Source organism: Myodes glareolus, chromosome 5, assembly GCF_982192425.1.
Source record: "Myodes glareolus chromosome 5, mMyoGla1.1, whole genome shotgun sequence".
Taxonomy (NCBI): domain Eukaryota; kingdom Metazoa; phylum Chordata; class Mammalia; order Rodentia; family Cricetidae; genus Myodes; species Myodes glareolus.
In genome coordinates this window covers 92,889,807-92,911,334 of record NC_142030.1, presented here as the reverse complement: position 1 = coordinate 92,911,334, position 21,528 = coordinate 92,889,807, and the positions used below count along the sequence as shown (strand labels likewise).

General features: G+C 50.5%; 1 protein-coding gene across 2 annotated transcripts in view; it reads right to left on the bottom strand.

Annotated features, from left to right (window-relative positions):
• Nucleotides 1-879: 879 nt before the first annotated feature.
• The window catches only part of Rassf5 (Ras association domain family member 5), a 64,129-nt gene continuing 43,480 nt past the window's right edge, over nucleotides 880-21,528 (bottom strand). For both annotated transcript variants that reach the window (XM_085688294.2, XM_048430671.3), the window contains 4 exons: nucleotides 5,865-5,975; nucleotides 4,689-4,986; nucleotides 4,195-4,310; nucleotides 880-3,029 (listed from right to left, as the gene is read on the bottom strand). In XM_085688294.2, the coding sequence (XP_085544420.1) occupies nucleotides 2,877-3,029; nucleotides 4,195-4,310; nucleotides 4,689-4,986; nucleotides 5,865-5,975 (678 nt within the window). In that variant the 3' untranslated portion in view covers nucleotides 880-2,876. The remainder of the gene's footprint in view (nucleotides 3,030-4,194; nucleotides 4,311-4,688; nucleotides 4,987-5,864; nucleotides 5,976-21,528) is intronic.

Here is a 21,528-nt window from a genome sequence, read left to right as displayed (position 1 = left end):
TGAATGTGGGCTTTGGGGGACTGGCCGGACCCACCTGGCCGGACCCTGGTGTAAGATGTGGAGGACCAGGCTGGGCAGAGATGTTAGATGTCAGCTAATTCTTTAAAATTTTTGACTGTATGTCTCAAAAAACTAAAAAAAAAAAAAAAAAAAAATATTTTTTGACTGTAAACATGTGTAATGCTGCACCTTTAATTCCAGCACTCAGGAGACAGAGGCAGGTGAATCTGAGTTTGAAGGCAGCTTGGTCTACATAGTAAGTTCTAGCATAGCCAGGGGCTTACGCACAAAAATGTATGTGTACATGTGTGGGACCCCGTCTCATGCACAAAAATCTATGTGTACATGTGTCTCATGCACATGCCACAGCACACATGCAGAGGTCAGAAGAAAACTTGCAACAACCCCAGAAGGTAGGCAGTGATTTCTCTAGTTAACTTATGTGACTTTTTCTATGAATTCAAAGATGCTTCTTTGCTGGAAATCAGAGGGTGCCAAAATGAGGGCTGCTTGGTGCCAGCTCAGCCCTCTCGTGGCTGAAATCATCTGTGACACATTAACGTCTTAGTTTTAAATAATTCCAGGACAGAGCTGCTGGTTACCTTTGTAGCCAGAAAGCCCTGCTCTTTTCTAACTCAGCATGTACTTGGCCTAAGTCCTCTCCCCTCCCCAGCACTAGGGAGATAGGAGATGGAGAAAAGGCAGTGCCCTCTATGTGTGAACAGTTTTCTCAGAAGCATTTGGGTGGCAGCCTTTAATCCCAAGCTTACTACAGAAGAAAGCTTGACTCTGCCCAGAACTGTACCTCCTGCTGCAGCAGCCCCTCGCTCCAGCTCAGTTCCATAAGATGAAGTTCAAAGAGGATGCCTCCATTGTGAGTTGTTTTTGCAGTAAGCCTTTATTACTCATTAAAAAACATATATAAGAAAAAACATTTAGGAGGAAAATGTTCTCAAAACAAACACCCACCGAGCAATACAACCATAGAAGGCACTACCAGCAGTTACACCCAGCTCTGGGACTGAAGGAACTTGACCCTTCCCAGGGGCTCAACTTCAGCAGAGGTCCTGAGTCCAACTGTGCTTAAAGTCTCAATTTTACCATAATTTTCTGAATAAACACCTTTATATTTAGCTATATGCTTCTATGTGTATATACACATATATATTTGTATATATATATACATGACCTTTTTTTCTTAAAAATAAAATAGCATCCATGGAGGGAGGGAGGGTCTCAGCAGCATTCACAGTGTTTGCAGCAGGAGCCATGCCTTCTCCTATGCTACAGACATGCAGGATGAAGGGAATGACTTTCCGTCTGTTCCTGTAATACACAGGAGGGAGGGAAGAGATAAGGCTGCACACGAGATGGCAGACAGCCAGGGTTGATGGCATGCACAGCCTCACAGAGCTGCTTTGTCAACTCTGAAGACTGAATGACAAGGACCCAGCATTCCTCTGGGACAGGAGCGCTACGGACTAGCCTGAGCTAGGGAGGGGACTTTTGAGGCTACACAGAGAAGCTTGGGCTTAAACAACCCGAGGGATGTGGAAAGGCAAGGGCAACAAGAAAGTGGTCTCTTTCAGAGGCCGGATTGGAACCCTGGCCTTCTATGAAAGGGACAAGTTTTTCTCCCGCTGTCTTGAGTGAGGGTCTTTGCAGTCCTGGCTATTGTTTTCAGTTTGAACTCGTCAGAGAGCTGGAGTCATAATCTGATGCTGCCAGTGTGGTTTAATAAGATCACATCTTCGAAGTCAGAGCCTGATCAGGAAGCTTGATGGCAAAGGCTTGTGGTCATCACCGTGTGCATCGAGGACTGCCCTGCCCTGCCCTCATTTCTACACCGCCACTGCCCACTACCTGCCCTGGGCAGGCCAGCAGCAGCGCTTGAAGCAAATATGCCCTACTCTTCTCTCTGAAAACAAAAAGGCACTGAAGTCACCAGGGAGGCCGGGCCCACGGGCTTGCTGGACGCCGTGCTGCAAGCAGACCATGCCTTGCAACAGAAAGGACCCTGCCACTGAAAGTAATCAAGGCTACTCCTCAGGCAGCAGCTGGAGAGGATGGAGGCAGAGCAGGAGCCGAGGAGTAGACGAGAGGTCCTAGCTGTAGGCGGGCTGTAGACAGCTTGGATGAACTTCTCTGCAGTACTTTCTGGCGACTCAGCAGGAAACTAAAAGTGTAAAGTGGCTGGTTTCCCTTTGGTAGAAATCCATGAGGATGACAACATTAAATTCAAGATTTAACATAACAAACATCGGACAGAGACATGCTGAAATACCACACAGATGTACGTATATGCCTTTGGGTTTGCATGTGCACAGCCTGGGGGGTGACAGAGACAGGGGCCTGGTCAGGCTGTAGCATCTGGAAATCTCAGGGTAACCCTGAGTGTGTCTAGTCCTAGGTAAGGGGAGGCACCTGGGGGCGAGGAGGACAGTCCTTTCATGAGCATTTCCCTGCTTTCAAGGACTTAGCTAAATGAAGATGCCACATTTGACCCATAAAGATACGGTAGGTGGCAAAGAAGAGGAACTGAAGGATTGAATCCAGAGAAAGAGCACAGCGCTCTAAAACCTTTCTTCCCTTTTGCCGGCTGCTGTGATTGATTGGAGTTTGACCAGAGAGGCAGCGATTTGGTTTGTGAAAGGCCGGCAGGTTGAGCAGAGTAAACATTGTTCGTTCTGATGCAGAGTCATGGCGCGGTGGGTCGGCAGGAATCGAACCCTGCACAGACACTTTGTGGAAGAGACTTTGTGCCACATCTGTCGACTGCTGGGCAGGCACAGGTGGACCCAGAGGTGTCCGGAGAATAAGTGTCTGTTGCAAAATAATAAAATAAATGAGAGGGCACTGAGGACAGGAGGAGCAGGCTAGCCAGGCTTCCCCTGGGACTCCCGTAAGGCCTCCTCCAGTTTCTGTCGGAACTTGTTGTACTTCTTCTGCACTTGCTGGATTTTGTCCTGCTCCTCTTTCTCTAGGATAGTTAAGAAGTTCTGGAGCTCAGGAATGGAAAAGGCATCCCACTGTGAGGCAGGGAGGAGGAGAAAACAAGGGGAAATGGTTAGATGTTGATATGACCCAAGGGCCCCACACACTCTGAACACGCAGGTACCATGAATGACATCTGTGCTATACATGACGGTCACATCAGCCACAAAGGGTCAGATCCTGGCACTCATGGAGTTCCTAGCCCTATGCCCTGTTCTTATGGGAAGAGTCAACAGCAGCTGAGATCTCCACTTGGGTGCTGTGCTCTCCAGAGGCACCTCTCTCTAGCTGTGGACGTCACCCACCTCCTCATACCTCTCAGTGGGCTCTAGCTGGCCGAGCTACCTCCCCATGGGAGAAAGGGAGGAGACTACAAGCTCCTGGAGCACAGGGGAGCCTTTATGGTGTGTCTGCCTTAATCCTCACACTCCACAGACAAAAGGGAAGAAAACCACAGCCATGGAGCTGACAGCAGCAGTGTGGACTGGAGCTGGATTTCCACTCCCAACCCCAGGTCCTAGGCCAGCAGAGCTCACAGACTTCCAGTGGCTCTCTCTTCCTAACAGACTTGAGACCACGTTGTTTTCCTGTTTGAAATGAGGGCAGAGCCCTGTCTGTTCTGCCCACATCCTCCACTGACCCCTCTCCCAAAAAGCCAATCCTGATCACGCTCAACCTCCACAGAACAGTGTGATAAACACTTAGACCCTCCTCTTTCTGTCACTTCGTGAAGACCACCCTAAGTATCCTGGGCTTGAGGATTACTGCCTGATGTTACCCCATTTTTGCCAGGAGACTGACACTGGTTAATCCCTCTTAGAGGAAGTCATCATTTTAGGAGAGAAAAGTAGTTCAAAACTGCCTGTGCGCAGCAGAACCCAGGTGGAAACTGCTGGGCCTTAGGCCAGCCTGGGGCAAAACCAGTCTGGGCCCAACTAGTTTCTCAGTGTGTGACAATGCCCTGCCCCCCACCCACCATACACCTCTAGCGCCATCTTCACAACGCCCGTAGAATCCTTGCCACAGGATTAGCCCTATGCAGGCTCTAACTTGCTTCATTGTGATGTGCCCACTGAGCATCCTGGGTCAGACCCTGCCTGTGGCTCAGCACCCCGCAGCTGTCTAGTCGTCCTGTCCTCCCCTCAGCAGCACCCATCTTTCCCCGCCCGGGGCTGGCTGTTGCACAGGGCCCAGACATACCTCTACCTCTCCAGTTTCGTTCTCCTTTAGCACAAAGCTGAGGACGTCAGTGTCCGGCCCGGCGAGCAGACGCAGGTGGAGAGGGCAGTCAGCAATGGAGAGTTTCTGGAAGAGTACTGCGAACAGAAACAGGCATGGCCGCTCAGAGGCAGAGCCTTCAGTTCCCGCCTGGTATTCCCGAGCCCCTGCCTCCATTTACATCACCTTCCAAAGGAAGCAGAACAGTGGGTGGACCCCTCATTACAAAGACTGGGCGCCCAGACCGTGTCTTTCCGGTGCACACATGGAGCTGGACAGTGCTAGGCAGGAGCTCCCTGCCCAGGCTCTCTGCTCATTTTCCTGCCCAGATCCATGCTGGGCTCCTCCACGGAGCCTAGCAGCATGTAGACGGCTGTACCCCACTGCATGGAAGCCCACACCCCATCCAGGGCTCGCGGTGGGTTTAGGACAGTGTGTGGGCACTGGCAACTGGGGGAAGTTGGGACTGCTCATACCTTGTCCATCTTTGTGTATCCGCTTAAAAAGCGCAAACTTCTGCGGGTTGTCCACAACCATGAATTTCTTGAGCAGCCCCTGGATGACCTCACTGACGGTGGTGGTGCTGCTGATGTGCAGCTGCTTGATGGCATCAAGTGGCAGGTAGAAGGACGTCCGCTTATCTGTGGTGGCTGCAGGGTTCACCTCCTTAATGGCATCGTAGATAGACTGGGGTCGGATCCCAGCGGGTACCGTCACGGGTCGTCGGAGTTTCAAATGCACTTTGATGAAGCCCGTGTAGGTGCCATCTTCACTCTGCACGTGGGAAGTATATCCCCCATGATCTGACTGCCGCTCGAGGTAGTGAACCACAGAGGCCCTGATAGGGGCCATTCCAGCCAGCCTGTCTGAGTTCCTTCCTGAGTCTGCTATTTAGAGGTGCTGGTGGTCCCGAAGGGCCAGGAGGTCTGGAGCCCAGTTACCAGAGAGGATTATGGGGCCGCTGTGGCTTCCTTCACAGGAAGTCTAGGCTGGCTGCCTCAAACCCTCCCATACCAGTACCAGCTGCCTTTGTTGAGTCCTGACCTAAAGGCAGAGTCTGTAGGCGCCTCTACCTCAGAGGTCCAGCCCAACAAACTCAGGCCTCTGGCTAAAATCTGGGTTTTCTGAGGCACCTGTGTGTCTTGAAAGCCCCTAAGAGCCAGTAGCTACCAGTCTCCAGCAGGGGGCAGGGTTCCTCTAGCGTCACTCCTTAAAGACAACCTCTCTGACCCTGGGCATCAAGAGTCAGGTGCTCACCAATACACACGCCACTTTTCTTGCAAAATTCCCTTGGCCTAGAGCTTCCTGGGGACCAAGCCCTCAAACCCTTCGTCGGTGTCATTTAATCCCCATAAGAGCTCTTATACTGAAGTTAGGAGAGCATAAACTTTCCCAGAGCTGCCAGAGGATGGACAGAGATTGTCTATGGAATCTGTTCTAAAGCCTGTTTCTCTGGGTCCCTGAGGGCACAGAAAGCTGGGTCTGGACAAAGAAGGGAATCACTGCTTCTGTGGGGAGGGGCACAGAAGGATGCTGGACAGGGAGGGACAGGCTTGCTCACCTTCATGCACAGGCGAGTACACGACAGCCAGGCAGACAGGCGGGGGTGGGGCAGAAGGATGCCGGGTAGGGGTGAACAGGGCTCTGCTTACCAGCTTCATGCCCAGGCAGTGCTTCTCCCGACTGTTATAGCTCTCAATCTTCTGCTTGATCTCCTGGAGCGTGGGCGGGTGCTGTGTCTCCTCCACTGCCTTACAGACATTCTGGACAGACAGAGGAGTGGAGTGTGTATGGCGGCTCTCAGGATGTCAAGGGCAGTAGGCATAACCCCTCCACCCCCCGCAAATGCCTCTCTGGCTAAGAAACAAGTGCCAGTGTAGGCAGTGAGAGGCCAGCCACTCGAATCTCAGCTTCAGGCTTCACCGCCTTTGGAATGGGAATCATACCTACTCCCAGACTGGCTGGGAGACCAATGTCAGTGCCCCACACTTGAACACTGGCTATGAACTTGGTAAGTGGGTAGAAAGTCGTGTGGTCATGATTCGCTATGGAAAAGGTGCCCATAGATGGAAAGAGACGAAGACATGGTCTGTCTGTCTGTCTATCTGCAATAATGGCAAAGCTGTAGAGAAGAGGGAATGCCTGCTAGTAGAAGCCGACAGCTCCAGAGCCAGGAAGCAAGGACGCCTGCCCTGCAGTGCAGAGCTCATGTCAGGCCAGTAAGCTGTGCCCTGACAGGTGACAATATGCTTGTCGAATGAATGAACCGTAGGCATAGGGCTGTAGTCCCCTCTCCTCGGGACAGTCAGCATTTACTGAGCATCTCTGTACACTGAGTACTCAGCCATCTTGCGTCTCACAGACCCAGACTATGTAATGACCCATGACCCTCAGTTTCCAGGTGAGACCATCAAAGTTCAGGAATTTACCAGCTTGCCTGATACCCTCATCCACAGGGCAGAACCTACCAGAAATCCCACACCTGTCCTGCCGTGTTCTCCCTGTATCACGGTGTGTCCCTTCCACTCCTCTCATATAGTCCCCCGACTTCCCCTTCCCAACTCTAGGAAGACGAAAGGGTGAAGTTAGAGTGGAAGTCCGTATCCCTTGCAGTACGGTACATGGTGGATCCTGAGGTCTACACAGTCAGTTTCTCTGGATTTCTCTCATGTTCACTTCCCAGTTTTGTCTTCATGCTGCCCTGAGTAGCCTGGATTATAGACGCTGGTCAGTGAAAATTCTCCCAGAATTATCCTAATCTTAGAAACTCATCAGACTTGAGGCTAGTTTGGTCACCTCTGGTACCCAGAGAGAGAATGGCTTTGACATCATGTGACACCTGCTCCTGGGTTTGGTTTGGGGAATTTTACAACAAGTCCCACATCACACCACCGCCACCACCAACAGAGCTCGCCCCGACCTTCCCCTTCAGCACACCCATTTCTGGGGTTTCATCACGCTGACAAGCGTGCCAATGCATCCTCCCACTCTCCAATCCCACACAGCACAGGAAACTGCGGACTCCATGATTGCCAAGAGGAGTGGGCACTGCTGGGTCTGTGTGGCTCCACCCTCCCAGCTCTCTCCAGAAGCAAGGCAACACCCTCTTTGATTATAGGCTCTTTCCATAGTCTGCTCCTGTGCGCCTTTCACCCAGAGCTCCCGATGGCAACATTGCTGTGTTGGGTGTTTCAAATGCCTTCTCTCACAAACTACCTGTTTTATTTCTGTTGTAAGATTCTCCCCTAACCCCAAGTACCTGGTGCTAATGAGTGTCCCGCTGCTAATGAGTGACCAAGTACGAATGAGAATGAAGTCCATCTAAGCCTGGGGTCCTCAACTGACCATGTGATCACCCTAGAGCATCCTTTCTGCTAAGGGATCAGCACCCACCACACCAGTAACAGTCACTGAATTTTAACACTGCAGCCCTGGGATGTACAGCTGCTAAGTCAAGACCCAGCCTGTGGAACATTCACCTAAGCTGGGCTGATCAGTGTGTCCAGCTCTAGGGATCCGAGTGCGTCTTGCATGGTCTGTGAAGCTGGCAAGGAAGGCCTTCTAACATCTGGAGTGGGAGGCAGCTGGCAGGATGTAGGGATCCATTAAGATGCCCTCTTAGATCTCTAAATTGGACCTTGAAGAATGCCCAAGGAAAAACAGTTGCTGGGACATCTCTTGTCTGCTTGACGTGAATAAGCCATGGGAGCCTCACGGGCTGTCTTCATCTACTGTTGACTCGTTCATCTGGGGGCTTTCAGACTGGAGCCTCTCATGCGTCTTTACTTCTGGGACTCTCCATCCCCAGAGTCTATAAGCTGGGGACATACCTACAGACCAGATGGACCTGCTGTGGCTGGCCCTGCCTCGCCTTCTGACCATTTCCAGTGAGAATGGGCAGCTGTCTGGCTGCTGTTTTATACTCCATCCTGCCCATCTCTAAGGCAGGCAGACTGTCATTCCCAGCGCCTTCTCACATTCATCTACAAAAGAAGAGTTAGGTGACAGAAAACCCCAGAAGCTCCTTGGAAGGTTTCAGTCAGCCTCCAGCCATTTCCTTGTTGAAAAGGCAGCGATGTTGTGGCTGCGGAAGGCCTGTTTCCACGCCTACTTTGGACCACAGTGAGTCACAGCTGCCTTGGTCTTAGGTTTCTTCTTCCTGTTCTCCTTTTATTCATTACATCAACCCCTCTGTTCTCTTCCCTTTCCACCAGTCTGGGAAATGATACAAGTACGTACCACAGGTCCCTTCCAGACAGGCAGAAGACAGCATCCTGACCTCAGCATCGGAAGGTCTGGCCTTCCAGGTGTGCAGGGGAACCCCATCTACCTGGGAGTTTCGGCAGCCTGCGCGTGTGTGGCCAATACTGTGAGCCTTGCTCCCATAGAATGTCAGCGTCAAATGTCAGCACCCAGTTCAGGCTGGCTGCTGCCCACACGGAACCTGTCAGGCAAGATCTAACCTACAGATGCAATGAATCACTTAACAAAGTAGGCAAACCAGTGGACCCTGTCCAAGAGCCCAGAATCCACCAGCAGCCTGGGAAGCACCATAGATTCTAGACTATGGGCTCTTAACCTTCCGGACGCGTTGGAGTCATCTGGGGGATTTTCTAGAAATATGGCTTCCTAAACTTTCTCCCCAGAGAGTGCTGATTTCATTGGTCCGTGATGCAGCTCAGGTACAAGGATTTTAGAAATCTCTCTGGTGATTTCAACATGTTTCAGGGTTTAGAAACTGAGACCCTCCGACAATTCCATCCCACTACAGCACTGACATTTTGGACCGAAAAGATAACTGCTGCCCCCATGCTTTTCCTAAAAAGCAGTATCCACTGTGTCAACAACTCAGAAATTTTTCCAAGGGTGAGGCAGACCCTGATCACCTTACAGATTCTCAAGCCCTCTTAGTGAAAAAAATCATCTCTCTGGTGGTGGGCACAAAGTTAGAAGGCAGGAAGACAGCACTTGTATCTTGGGGTGCCCCAACATCCACACAAAATGGAGAGCTTTTATGTATTAGTGGATCTAGGCATCAGCCCATCAGGTGTCTTTCGGAGTGTGCCTGTCTCATGGAATCAGTTCACTCTGACTAAACGCTGGCATGGGCTGAGCTGCTCTAGTATGCCTAGCCTGTCCAGGCTACTGCTGAAAAGCTGGTTTGTCTCCTGACATAAGCCACAAGAAACGCTATAACCACTGTAAACCCTTGAAGTTACGGCAGGGTGGGGGGGGGCCCAGTGAAGAGGCTGTGTGCTAGGATTATGAGCACAGATGCCCCTTCCCGGATGATTCTCTAACATCTCTATTAAAATGCCCTTAATGGGCTGGGAGTGGTAGCCTGCACCTGCAGTCCCAGCACTTAGGAGGTAGAGGCAGGAGGATTACTGCAAATGCAAGGCCAGCCTGGTCTGTGTGGTGAGCTACCATGACTGTATCTCAAAACCAAATAAAGTAAAATACCTTCAGCGAGCCTAGCACAGAGCCGATTTATCCTAAGTCAGATATGACTGTATTTTATCTTCCAGGCAGCACCACCACACTGGCCAGTTCTGCACTGTAATCAGAGGCAAACAGGAAGTCCTCAGTTTGTCATTTCATTCTAAGGAGGACAGTTGGGAGTGAGGCTTGTAGATTCTAATCCCCAGATGGGTCCTGGACAGACCAAGAAATGGCCGGTGAAGTTCCCAGAGTGGCAGGTGGGCAGAGAAGAGTGTGTCCACTCTCAGTGCTTGCTTTGTCTTGACTTAAATCATCCAAACCTCAGGTTTGCTTCAAAACAAAACAAAACTTCACTCCCTGTCTTTGAGAAATGCCAGCGCGTTCCCCTCGCCTGTGACTTTTGTCAGCTCACGCCCAGCTTCTCATCGGCAGTCTCTTTGCCTGGCCAGGCTTCCCTAACCACCGCTGCCGCCTCCTCACCACCGCCTGTGCTGCTCTCGGCATGCACATGCTCACTGGCCTCCACAGCAAGCCTGTGAAGATGTTAGCATCACGGCACCCACCTAAGTGCTATCGAAGCTTATCGAAAGCCGTGCCTTCTGGGGTTTATCCGCAGTCCCACTTCTGCCCACCTCCAGGAAGCTAGCGGGGTTGGCTCCCCCTCTCCTGGATGGAAGCTCCTTCATATCAGGGCCATATGACTTCATTTCTTCTGTGCCAAATCAATCTGGACATAAGGACGATAATGAACCCTTCGCTGGTCCCTCCCCGACTGCATGGGCCAGGGGTCTCTGCTTCTCTAAGGAGCTGGGGTGGGCCTCTGCGTTCTGTGAGAGAAGTGACCTTGCTTGTCTTGTCCATTATGGTGTCCCAGAGCCTTGTCCCTGCTCAGCACATGGTGGGGCTCAGTAAACATCTGGGGGATGGACAGTGTATTTGGCTTTTGACTCCCACTCCCAACTTTGTGATCTTGAGAGAATCAGAGAACCTCCAAATCTTGGTTTCTTCTATAAATCTGGGATCAAAATCCAGTATCACTCAGGATTGATATAACAGTCAAATTAAGTGAGACAATGGGTTCACCAGACCCAGCCAAGGGCTGTGTTGTCATTTTCCCTACAGAAAAGTCAAGCCCTTCCCTCTAAACCAACTAAGCTCCTTTCTCACTGTCCTTGCGCACGTATTCCAGGTTAGCCTAGAGTCCATTCATTCCTTCCTCAGCACAGGCTGCGGGCAGGCTTTCTGTGAAGGTCCAGGTCTAAACATTAGGCTTTGGAGGCCACGGTCCATTGCATCTACTCCCTGCCACCCTGTGACATAGAGACAGCCGTGGAATGAGGGTGGCTGTGGCCCAATAAAACTTGCTTTGTGCAATGAACCTATGAGCAGGGAAGCTTGCTTTGTGCAATGTGCCCATGGGTAGTCGTTTGCTCCACCGTGGTGCTTGTGCAATTTCCCTCCCTAGAGTACACATGCCTCTCTTCCCTTCATTCTCCTCCGTCTGGTGCCTGGTAAAATTCCAGTCCACAGGAGTCTCCCATCCTTTGGGCCCTGAGTGTATCAGATGAGCGACATTTTAACTCTCAAATGAAGGAAAGCATATGCATCTATCCAATCTTTCTCTCCTAAGCCGTACTTCTGGTGTGTTTTATCTTCCGGCTGCTGTAATAACACAGCCTGATGAAGGCAACTTCAGGAAGAAAAGGTTTGTTCTGACTTGCCATTCCAGGCCATAGTTCATCACAGTGGGGAGTCACGGTGGCAGGGGCTTGAGGGACGGTGAGTGTACTGCATCCATAATCAGGACAGAGCAATGAATGCACACTCATGCACCAGTGCTCAGCTTGCTTTCTCTATTGTCATCACCGTCATCATCATCACCTTCATCATCATCATTGTCACCATCATCACCATCATCATCGTTACCATCATCATCATCACCATCATCATCATCACCATCATCATCACCATCATCATCACCATCATCATCATCACCATCATCACCATCATCACCGTCATCATCGTCATCATCATCATTGTCACCGTTATCACCATCACCATCACCATCATCATTACCATCATCACCATTATCATCACCATCGAGACAGGGTAGCCCTGGCTGGCCTGGAACTCATAATATGAGACCAGGTTGACTTCAAACTTAGAAATCCACCTGCTTTGCCTCCTGAGTCTAGGATTCAAGGTATACCCCTCTGGAGAGACCAGAATACTTTAATTAGGGAATGGTGTCACCCCGTGATGGGTCCTTCCCATCCCAGTTAAGGTAACCAAGATCCCCAGGCGAGTCTACCCTCCATCAAGTTAACACTGTACTGTTTCCTGTATATTTCCTCACATCACAGCTACGGGCTGTTTAGCTCCACTCTCACTTAATGGGACCCCTATAGGCAAAGGCTTGCTCATTTCCCCGGAGTTACTCTCCTCCCCTCCTGACAGGAGCCGGGGTTTAAAGAGTATCTCATACCCATTAACCCAGTATCCTTGGATGGAATACCCAAGGATAGACTTTATGTTGGATGTGATACCCACTGCTGGGCTCAGCTAACATGTAGTTGACCTCCAAGGGAGTGTCAGAGAAATAACGGGTGATTGGGTGTGAGAGAGGGTAAAGCAGCTGGAGACGAGTCCCAGCATAGAGCCCACTGTCCATGGATCCCACAGAGCCAGGCCCAAGAGCACCTCACTCCGCCCTGCACCCCGAGGGCTCACTGCCGAGAGCATGTGGGATGCATAGGGCTTCAGACGTGGGCTGACCTACTTCTTGGTAGCTTGCTGATAAGAATGAACACAATACCATCAAACGACCTATGACCTATGACAAGCCACTTCCCCTCTCAGGGAGTCAGTTTCCTCATCTGCCAAATCATGAAGTGACACCGAAGACGAAGACGCTCCAAGGCCCACCACAGGGACACAAGATAGGGAGGGTTTTTCGCCACCACTTCCTCCTCTCTTTCAGAGAACTGGGCGTGGGACAGAAGACCTGGAGCACAGCTGGGTCCATCTGGATTGCATCAGTAGCCACGGCCCAAAGGGACAGGAGCTCCCCTGCCCTCTGCTGCTCGGCTCTTCTCCACGCTTGCCACCTGCTTTCTGTTTGTGTCAGCCAGACCTCACCTCAGCCAAGCTCCGACAGGTCTTCATTTCCTCTGACTCTTAGCACATCCGTCTGTCAGAAGCAACTGTCAGGCCCCTGAGTGGAAACCTCTAAGCCCAAGTCAGGGAGAGAGCTGCAGGCATGTACTGAACAAAGGGTCATGCAGAGGCCCTCCAGGCCCAACCCCTGGGCTTTCTGTTGTGCTTGCCCCAAATGGGAACCTGGGGTTGGGGAAGGGCAGACACCCATCTGTCTAGGCTGGGTTTAAAATGCCCTGACCAATATACAAGCCCAGTAAAGGTCACAAGTCCCTTTGTGACAGCCTCAACCAGATACAAAGAGGATTCTCCAGTGAGATGCACTGGAGGGTCCCTTCCTAGTTCCAACGTGCCCACGTTCTGGAATGCTTCCTCTGTCCTACCATGCCAGTAAGAGGATTCATCCTGTCCATTTGTTATCTGTCTATGGTTCCCAAAATAAGAGGACTAGAAATTCCTAAACTGTGTTCTCCAATAGGTCACCTGCAGCAGAGTGGGAAGGGACGGCATCACAGAGACGTGTAGGACCCAGGTGATTCTGGAGTGGGTGGTGGAGTCACAGGATAAAGGAAGTGGGCAAGAAACTGGAAAGAGAACAAAGTCCCCAGAGACAGAGATGCAGAGTGGATAGTTAGGTCAGCAGCAGGAACTGGCTGAGATGCCTCTGGGCTGAAGACTGTGAAAGGTACCATGGGAGATGAAACAGACAGGTGCGGCCCCATCCCTGGGAGCCCGCAGGGCACCTGAGGAAGGAAGGCAGAAATGCATGCACTATGGCACAAACAGGCTCAGAAGGATTGGCCATCAGAGACTGGCATTCAGGCAGCCCCAATCAGCATGTCCCAGAGCAGTGTCCTCTCTCCTTCCTTCCTTCCTTCCTTCCTTCCTTCCTTCCTTCCTTCCTTCCTTCCTTCCTTCCTTCCTTCCTTCCTTCCTTCCTTCCTTCCGTCTGTAGGAGCAACTCATCTGACTTGCTCAGGACCAGAGGACAGTAGCACTAAACAGAAGGTCCGGGGAGCCCTAGCTCCATGCGCTGCTCTGGGAACTTCAAGGCATTACTGACCCCCAGAATAACTTGAGTCAGGACACAGTGCTGTACCCAGAGCGCCTGCACTTTGCCACTGGATCACACTGGCCACCTGATGCCATGGATTGGCTTTTGCTTTCAGCTTTGCAACTATCAGAAAGTCAGTTTCACGGAGGCTTACAACACGTAGTTTGGACACAGTTTGTTGTGTTGAGTAATCGAACAGGCATGCCTCAAAGTGCCTCGCTCGTTGTAAGTACGGTGAAAATTGACAGACCTCAGCTAGTTTGTGACCACAGAACTAGCTAGCTGCGGCAGTGGTTTATGTCTGGCAAGGCAAAAGAAAGCTGGGTCAGTGGGGGCTGACCCAGTACGAGCGCTCTCTCCCATTTAACCTGGGCCCCTGACAGGCTACATTATGATTTTTCAAAAGCCCTAAGCACGTTTTGTCACAAGTCTTACCGTCCATAAACATCTGCTGAAAGCTATAGTTTATGGTCTTATCGGCATCACAACCATGCTAATACCCAGTGTTCAGGCAGCCTGGGTTGGGAGATGCCTTGATCAGCAAAGTGCCTGCTGTCCGAGCATGAGGACCTGAGTTCAGATGCCCAGGACCCGTTGAAGGCCAGGCCCAGTGGCACTTTCAGGAACAGGTGATCCTTGGAGCTCTCACTGGCCAGCCAGAAACCAAGAAAGACACCTGCCATTGACCTGACCTCCTTATGCACACACGTGCATGTGCACTTACACATATATGCACACACGTGCAAGTGTACTTACACATATACATACACATTTGCATGTGTACTTACACATATATGCACACACGTGCAAGTGTACTTACACATATATGCACACACTTGCACGTGCACTTATACATATATGCACACACGTGCATGTACACTTACACATATATGCACACACAGCCACATAAAACCATTCATTCATGCTGCCTGGGCACCATGGCAAGAACCCATTGCAAAATAAATAATAAGAATCCTCTGCAAATTACTGATAAAGGGTGAGGATATACATATATAAAGAACTCCAGCAACTCAACAGAAACATAAACAATCTGATCAAAAATGGCAAGGGCTTGAATAGGCATTTCTTCAAGGAAATATAAATGTTCAACAAGCACATGAAATATGCCTAGGATCATGGAGTGTTGGGGGAAAACATCAAAATCATAACAAAACTCCATTTTATTCCCATTGACTGTTTCTGATGTTCACTGTGGATGTGGAACACTTCCGGTATTAAATGACTGGCCTAGCTGGCTTTCTGCTGCTGTGATAAAACACTGACCAAGCCAACCTGGGGAGGACAGAGCTTATTTTGGCTTACAGGTAGCAGTCCATCATTGGGGAAACCAAGGCAGGGACCCGAGGCAGGAGCCGAAGCAGAAACCATGGAGGACTGCCGCTCACTGACTTGTTTCTAGGCTAGTGTTTGGCCGCCTTTCTTATACAGCCCCACCTGCCTAGAGGTAGCACTGCCCACAGTGGACAACATCAATTAGCAATCAAGAAAATGCCCCACAGCAATGTCTACAGGCCAGTCTGACGGAGGCAATTCCTCAACTGAGGGTCCCTCTTCCCAGGTGTACCAGGTTAACCAGCAAGATCAGCAGCCCCCTCACTGGCAAATGTAAATTGGTGAAAGGATTGTGGAGACGGTATGGTGATTCGTCAAAAGACTGACCTAGAATTGCCTAGGATTTAGCAAATGAAAATAGGGCTATACAACGTAGGAAGAAGCAACCTCGGGGCCACTGGTAGGAGAGTGGATGGGTAGAATGTGGTCCATACCTACAGAGCAATATCTGTATCCTTAAAAAGGGAGACAATGAGAGTGGAGTCCACACATGCTCAGTTCCTAGAGTAATTAAACAGGTAGGGGGTTTTAGTTTGGGAAAATAAAAAAGCTCTGGAGATTGGGGCCAGGGGCCCAGCAGTAGGGCACCTGCTTATCATGCACAAGGCTCTAGGTTCAGCCCCCTAAAGCTGTAGAAACTGGATGTGGTGGCAGTCAACAATGTGACGCTCACATGTCGTGTCCCAGAACTGGGTGTACATTAGCGATAGTGGAAATGGTGAATGTTCTGTGTATTTCACTATGGAACAGCAGGCGTCACTTCCTGGTGGAGTGCTGCCTAGTGTGCCTAGGCCCAGGGTTTGCTCCCAGCTCTGCAAGACAAATAAATATCAAGAAGTACAAGGCCATTCCAAGAGCATGGAGATCGGGAGCCGCCATCTGGGTCTACCTTGTTTACACAAAGTTGTGAGTCTCTCTTCCATTCTACACTTCAGACACGTTAGGGGTCAGTCTAACTCCTAAGTAAGTTGAGCTCCATCCTGAGCCCTCCGATTCAGCCTCCTTTCCTGTGAGCAGGCTCCTGGTCGGGTGGTGGCTGCCAACAGGACATAGGTCAGATATCCCAAAGTGGTAAAGCAGCACAGGGCAGAGGCAAAGGGACTTCAGTGGAAGTCAGTTCCCATCCAGCACGCTGACACTTGATAGGAGAGGGGCAGCCTGGCCTTGCCCAGCTGCTGGGACACACTGACACTTCATCGCCTGCTAGTGGGCGTGTAGCCCTCCCTGCTCGCTTCTCCCTTCAGCATGTGGGCCATGGGCTGTCAGGCTAGGTCCCCAGGCTCTCACAAGGGTATCCAAGTCATGAAGAAGAGGAAACTGAGATCCCAGATAAAGGCAGGTCTGGGTTTTCCACACAGGAAGCCCGCAGTGCCACATCATATACAGATCTGGGGTACCTGTCAAGTTAAGAGGAGAGAGGAGAATGTCGTCCCCCAGGCTGGGCCTGTCAAGTGTCTCCCCTTTAAACTTGTGTTCTGGAGAGCTCAACCCAGGGCGCAGCCTGACAGGAAGAAACAAGGCCTCAGAATCTTCCTAAACTGAATGGGGAGGGAGATGCTGTATGTTCCACAAACAGAAACTGGTAAAAGCCAGCTCGGTCAACACGAACAGTCTACACTCACAAAGACAGAGGGACAGGAGGAGGGCACCAGTGCACAGAGCAAGGGGTGGCCTGGCCCAAGTTCTGAGCGTGAACAGGATGGCTAAGGCCAGGTGGTCCTGGAAGAAGGGACGTATGCCAGCATTTGGGTCCTCTTTCTGATCTCACCTTAGTGGAAATCTTTACAACGTAAACAATTAGGGGCTCACTATTTAGGTTCCCCCCTGGGCTCAGGAGGTAAGGAGGGTCGATTCCCATACAAATAGAGGTGAGGCTTTCCCAGGACGACATAAAGGCTGGCTCGCAGGTGTGCTCACGGGGAAGGACCAGATGAAGGACCTGGGCCTCAGGGGTGGTGTGAGTGGATTGCGGCCTCCATCAGCGGCCAGGGCTGGCATGAGAAGCAGTCCTCTGCTGACTGTATGTCTACCATCCTGTCACCCCAGGTGCTAGGAAAGCTCCCAAAAGGCTGTCACAAGGTCCCCATAGCCTTGACATAAGCACACCGTAAGGAGAGTAAAGGGGAGCCTATGGGTAGGCCTGGGGTGCCCAAGTCTGCTGTCCAATCTGCCGAGCTGGTCCGCTGGGCATAAAGCATTTTACCAATAAGGTAAGTGACTTACTGTAGGTTTTCAGCCCAGGAACTTCCAGGGAATCTGCGATCAGTACTCAAATCGCATTGCTACTGGAGAAATCTCTGAACTAGCATGCACTTCCTGAACAGATGACTCCTGGGCTTCAGAATATCTAAAAGTCTCTCAAAGGGAATATTAATGCGATTCTAGGGTCCTACCTGCAAAGATTCAGATGCCAAGTCTCTACTTCCCAAAAGCGGCTCGAAGAGTAATCCCTATGTGGGTGGCAAAGTCCCCTTTGAACCATGTCAGAGGCCCAGGAAAGTGTGAATATGGAGAGTAAATCATCTGTCCTTACCAGGGCTCCCAAGCAGTTGGGGTCAGAGGCACAAAGCCAGAGAGGCAGAGGTCAGAGGTCACATTCTTTACTAGAAAGTGTGGACAGAGCTCCCAGGGTTCAGAGAGGGGGGCAGAGGCATGGCTTTCCCTCACACTCCATGTCCCAGTTTCCCTGGTAGCTAGGTGTGGCCTTATGACAGTTCCAGCTAATGTCAAACAGGTAAAAGAAACAAATTATTTGGACCAGGTGGTGGTGGCGCGCACCTTTAATTTCAGCACTTAGGAGGCAGAGGCAGGCAGATCTCTGTGAGTTTGAGGCCATCCTGGTCTACAATGGGAAACCCTATCAAAAACCAAAAAGGAAAGAAAAAGTTATATTTTAAATATATTTTATATATATATATACACACAATATATGTAAGTATATATGTATACACATGCATATACAGCAAGGTTATGTCTCTTGGGGGTGATAATACTCCCTGCAGGAGTCATAGTCTATGTAGCAAAACCCCACTGCCAGGCATGGGACAGCTCCCTTTGAGTTGTAGTCAAGGAAGTTGAAGAGACTCCAGAAATAATGTAGGGTATTGCTGTTGCCTTGGTTACCTCCAGAACTTGAAGGAAAGATGCTATATCTGCATCGGTATCATTCCTAACTGCATTCTCTTTATCCTTATGCCCACAGGTAAGGGTAGCTTCCACCTCTCATTAAAGATGACCCTTTTTGCGGCAGACGGAGAGCTTATAGAAATCACAAACAGTCAAAATGCAGAAACCATGGATCGTGGGGCCAGCCACAATAGACACATCTGCAGCACAGCTGCTGCACCTAAGGGTCCAGGAACATCGGGGAGGGATGGTGGAAAGACCGTAAGAACCAGAAGTCCAGGGTGTCTGCTGTGACGTTGTCCTGTATGTATCACAGGGAAGTGGCAGTCATGAAATCTCAAAATACGGTTTGCCTAAACAAGACCTGTATAATTATAACGCTGACATGCCAAAGTGGATGGGGGGATCTTACAAGGCTTCACTCCTATGTGAAGGCAATTAATGGCTGCTGGGATAAAGAAACTATCTTCTCTAGGGACAAGTGCCCCATAGGGTATCCATTCCCAAGTGGTCAATCCTAAACAAATACACATATGAGCACGAAATGGACTCAGCAGGCTATATTTATATGTACATATGTGTGTATGTATGTATGCATGTAGCAATAAGGAAGATCTCATGAATCTGAGAGGGAATAGGGATCACAGGAGGAGCTGGAGTGGGAGCAGGGAGGAATGGAATCATATAAACACAGCACTCATGTATGAAATTATTTTTTAAAAAATAAAACACTATTATCGGCCCCGGCTCACAAAAGCCTCCCATATGTTATCCTGAAGTTCCCAGTCCCCTGACTGCTACCAGTTTAATTCTCTGCAAAGGGAAATAAACTTATTTATACCCAGTGACTAAAAACTTGGGGGGATTTGTCCCAAGAACTAGTTCATCCTGGTTGTACAAGACGAAAGAAGACATAGCGGCTGATGGGAACAGCTAACAGGCAGCCAACAGCTAACAGGTACATCTGCCTTCGTAACCAAGTCCATGCTGCTGCCTTGGCCTGAAGGGCACAATCCCCGGTCTCACAGGACTGGCATTTCCTCAGGGAAAAGCACAGCTGGCACAGTTGGAGGAGGCAACAAATTGAAGGGATGGAGCAGAGGTCACATTCCTACCTACTGGACCAAGAATCCCTTGTGGTTAGTCCTGGGCAGTGTGAGCCTCTGGGCGAGGGCACAGGAGCAACCGAACGGTCCATCTGAGAGCCCTGTCTTGTTTTTATTGCTCCAAGTTTGGAGCTATCTTATTTTTAGTGTTTTCTCGAATGCTGAGGTGGTCAGGGGCAGAAACCGTGCCTGAGGCCTGGATGTGCTGCTGCTGGCAGGGAGATGCTCATTGCCCTGACTGTCCTCAGGATTGCCAGCTGTGTCCGGAGCATCTCAGGCCCTGTTGCAGGCAAGGGGCAATGGGAGAAACAAGGGCTGAAATCAGGCGTTGCACAGTGCCCTGTAGCCTGCTTGCTTCTGGTGTTTCCCTTAATTAAAAAGAATCCAAGGATTTCAAGGCAGTCCAAGAAAGCCCAGTGTTGGCAGTGCTGGGGAGCAGAGTGTGCTCAAACACAATCCTAGTCACGGAGTCAGCCTTTGCTCTCCACACCCACAGAGAACACACACCAGGAGAGGTTTTCAGCCAGCGAAGTCTGTCCATTTTAGGATAAACACCGAAAGTAAGTGTTAAACAATTACTTTTACAATGACCTCCTGCCACTATCCATAGAGTTAATGTCCCCTGGGCTATGTGCCTTTGAGGGGTGGATGGCAAGGGCCTTATCCAGCCTTATCCAGCCTATAGCTTTTAAGTCTTTTCAGAGAAGGCAAAGCCTGGTTCTGTCCTGGTCACCCATCAAGTAGGAAGAGGACTTGAGAAGGTGACTGAGGTCATTAGTCCAAGTCCCACCTCACCAGACACAGTTGTACAGCCTGGTGAAGCCCTCCCCTTTCTCACACCGTTCTCTCCATCTGCCAAGGGGGGCACTCTGCCTTGTGTCTCCTCAGAACCCCCACCATGACGCCATGCTGAAGCCTAGAGCGGTTGAACATGCAGACACTCCACCATCTTAGCTGGGGGTAACTGTGTACAAACACCGCAGCCTGCCTGAGCTCTCGCGCTGGTTTTCCTGCCAACCATTATCGGTCCCATTTTGATACACGTGACCCAGAAAACACAGACTGTGCTCCGTCGAAGAGAGCACCAGCTCTGCATCCTGAAACTGACACCGTGACTCAAAAGGCCCCGAGCCTGATTCAAATATAACACACTGCCCCAGGAAGCTGCCGCCTCTGCAGAGGAAAGAGCAGGTGGGCCCAGAGCTGGCCCCATTCCTCCTTGCTGTCTCCAGGCCTCGTCTGTATTAATAGGGGATGCACCCTCATGTCTCCCACTCCCACCAAAGGGGGCTGATGAGGGGCCTGTGGGACTGCTTTGAGATGAGCCAGCGACAACTCCCAGGGGAAGGCACCACAGCGCAGAGGGACTTTCTTGCCGTTGGGCTCCACCAGGCACACTGAGAGGCTGACACAGGTTGTTCTGACAAGTCTATTTATAGACAAATCTTGGCCTTTCCCGAGGGGACCTAAGTCTCTGAGTGACAAGGAAACACACACACTTCTTCCCTTTGAGACAAGGGGAAAAAATCCTCTTAGGAGCTCAAATGCAATTTCTCTTTGAGCAGGAGAGAAAGATTTGCTTAGGGGGTCACAATGGGGTCAAGATAAGGCAATCCACCCTGAAATTCTTTCTAGAGTTACTCCAAGAGAGAAGGTAGAGCCGGGAAATTTACTAAAGGAAAAAACAAAGCAGAATAAAATACTACCGACAAGAAGAAACGTTGTAAGTGTTTGGAGGATGCACCCTCAGATGTAAGCTGGTTCCACACACCTCTGCGGAACAGTGGAGTCACATTAGAGCCAGGTCACCCAGTTCCACTCCACCCCTGGGTGAGCGAGGTGCCAAAGGCTAGACTACAGCTGAGAAAACCTCTCTGCTCCTGAACACAGTCCTGAATGTTCAAGGCTAAGTCGGGGCAAGACACCTCCCCTTCCTTCTCTGATGTAGTTACCCCTTGATGTCCTGTTTGGCATCTTGTTTTCAGAGAATGAGTTCTTTGGAGGGGGTGCCTGTCCTTACTGGGAGTACAGACACTGGCAAAATGGTAAAGAAACACGCAAAGGATCCATGATGTAATG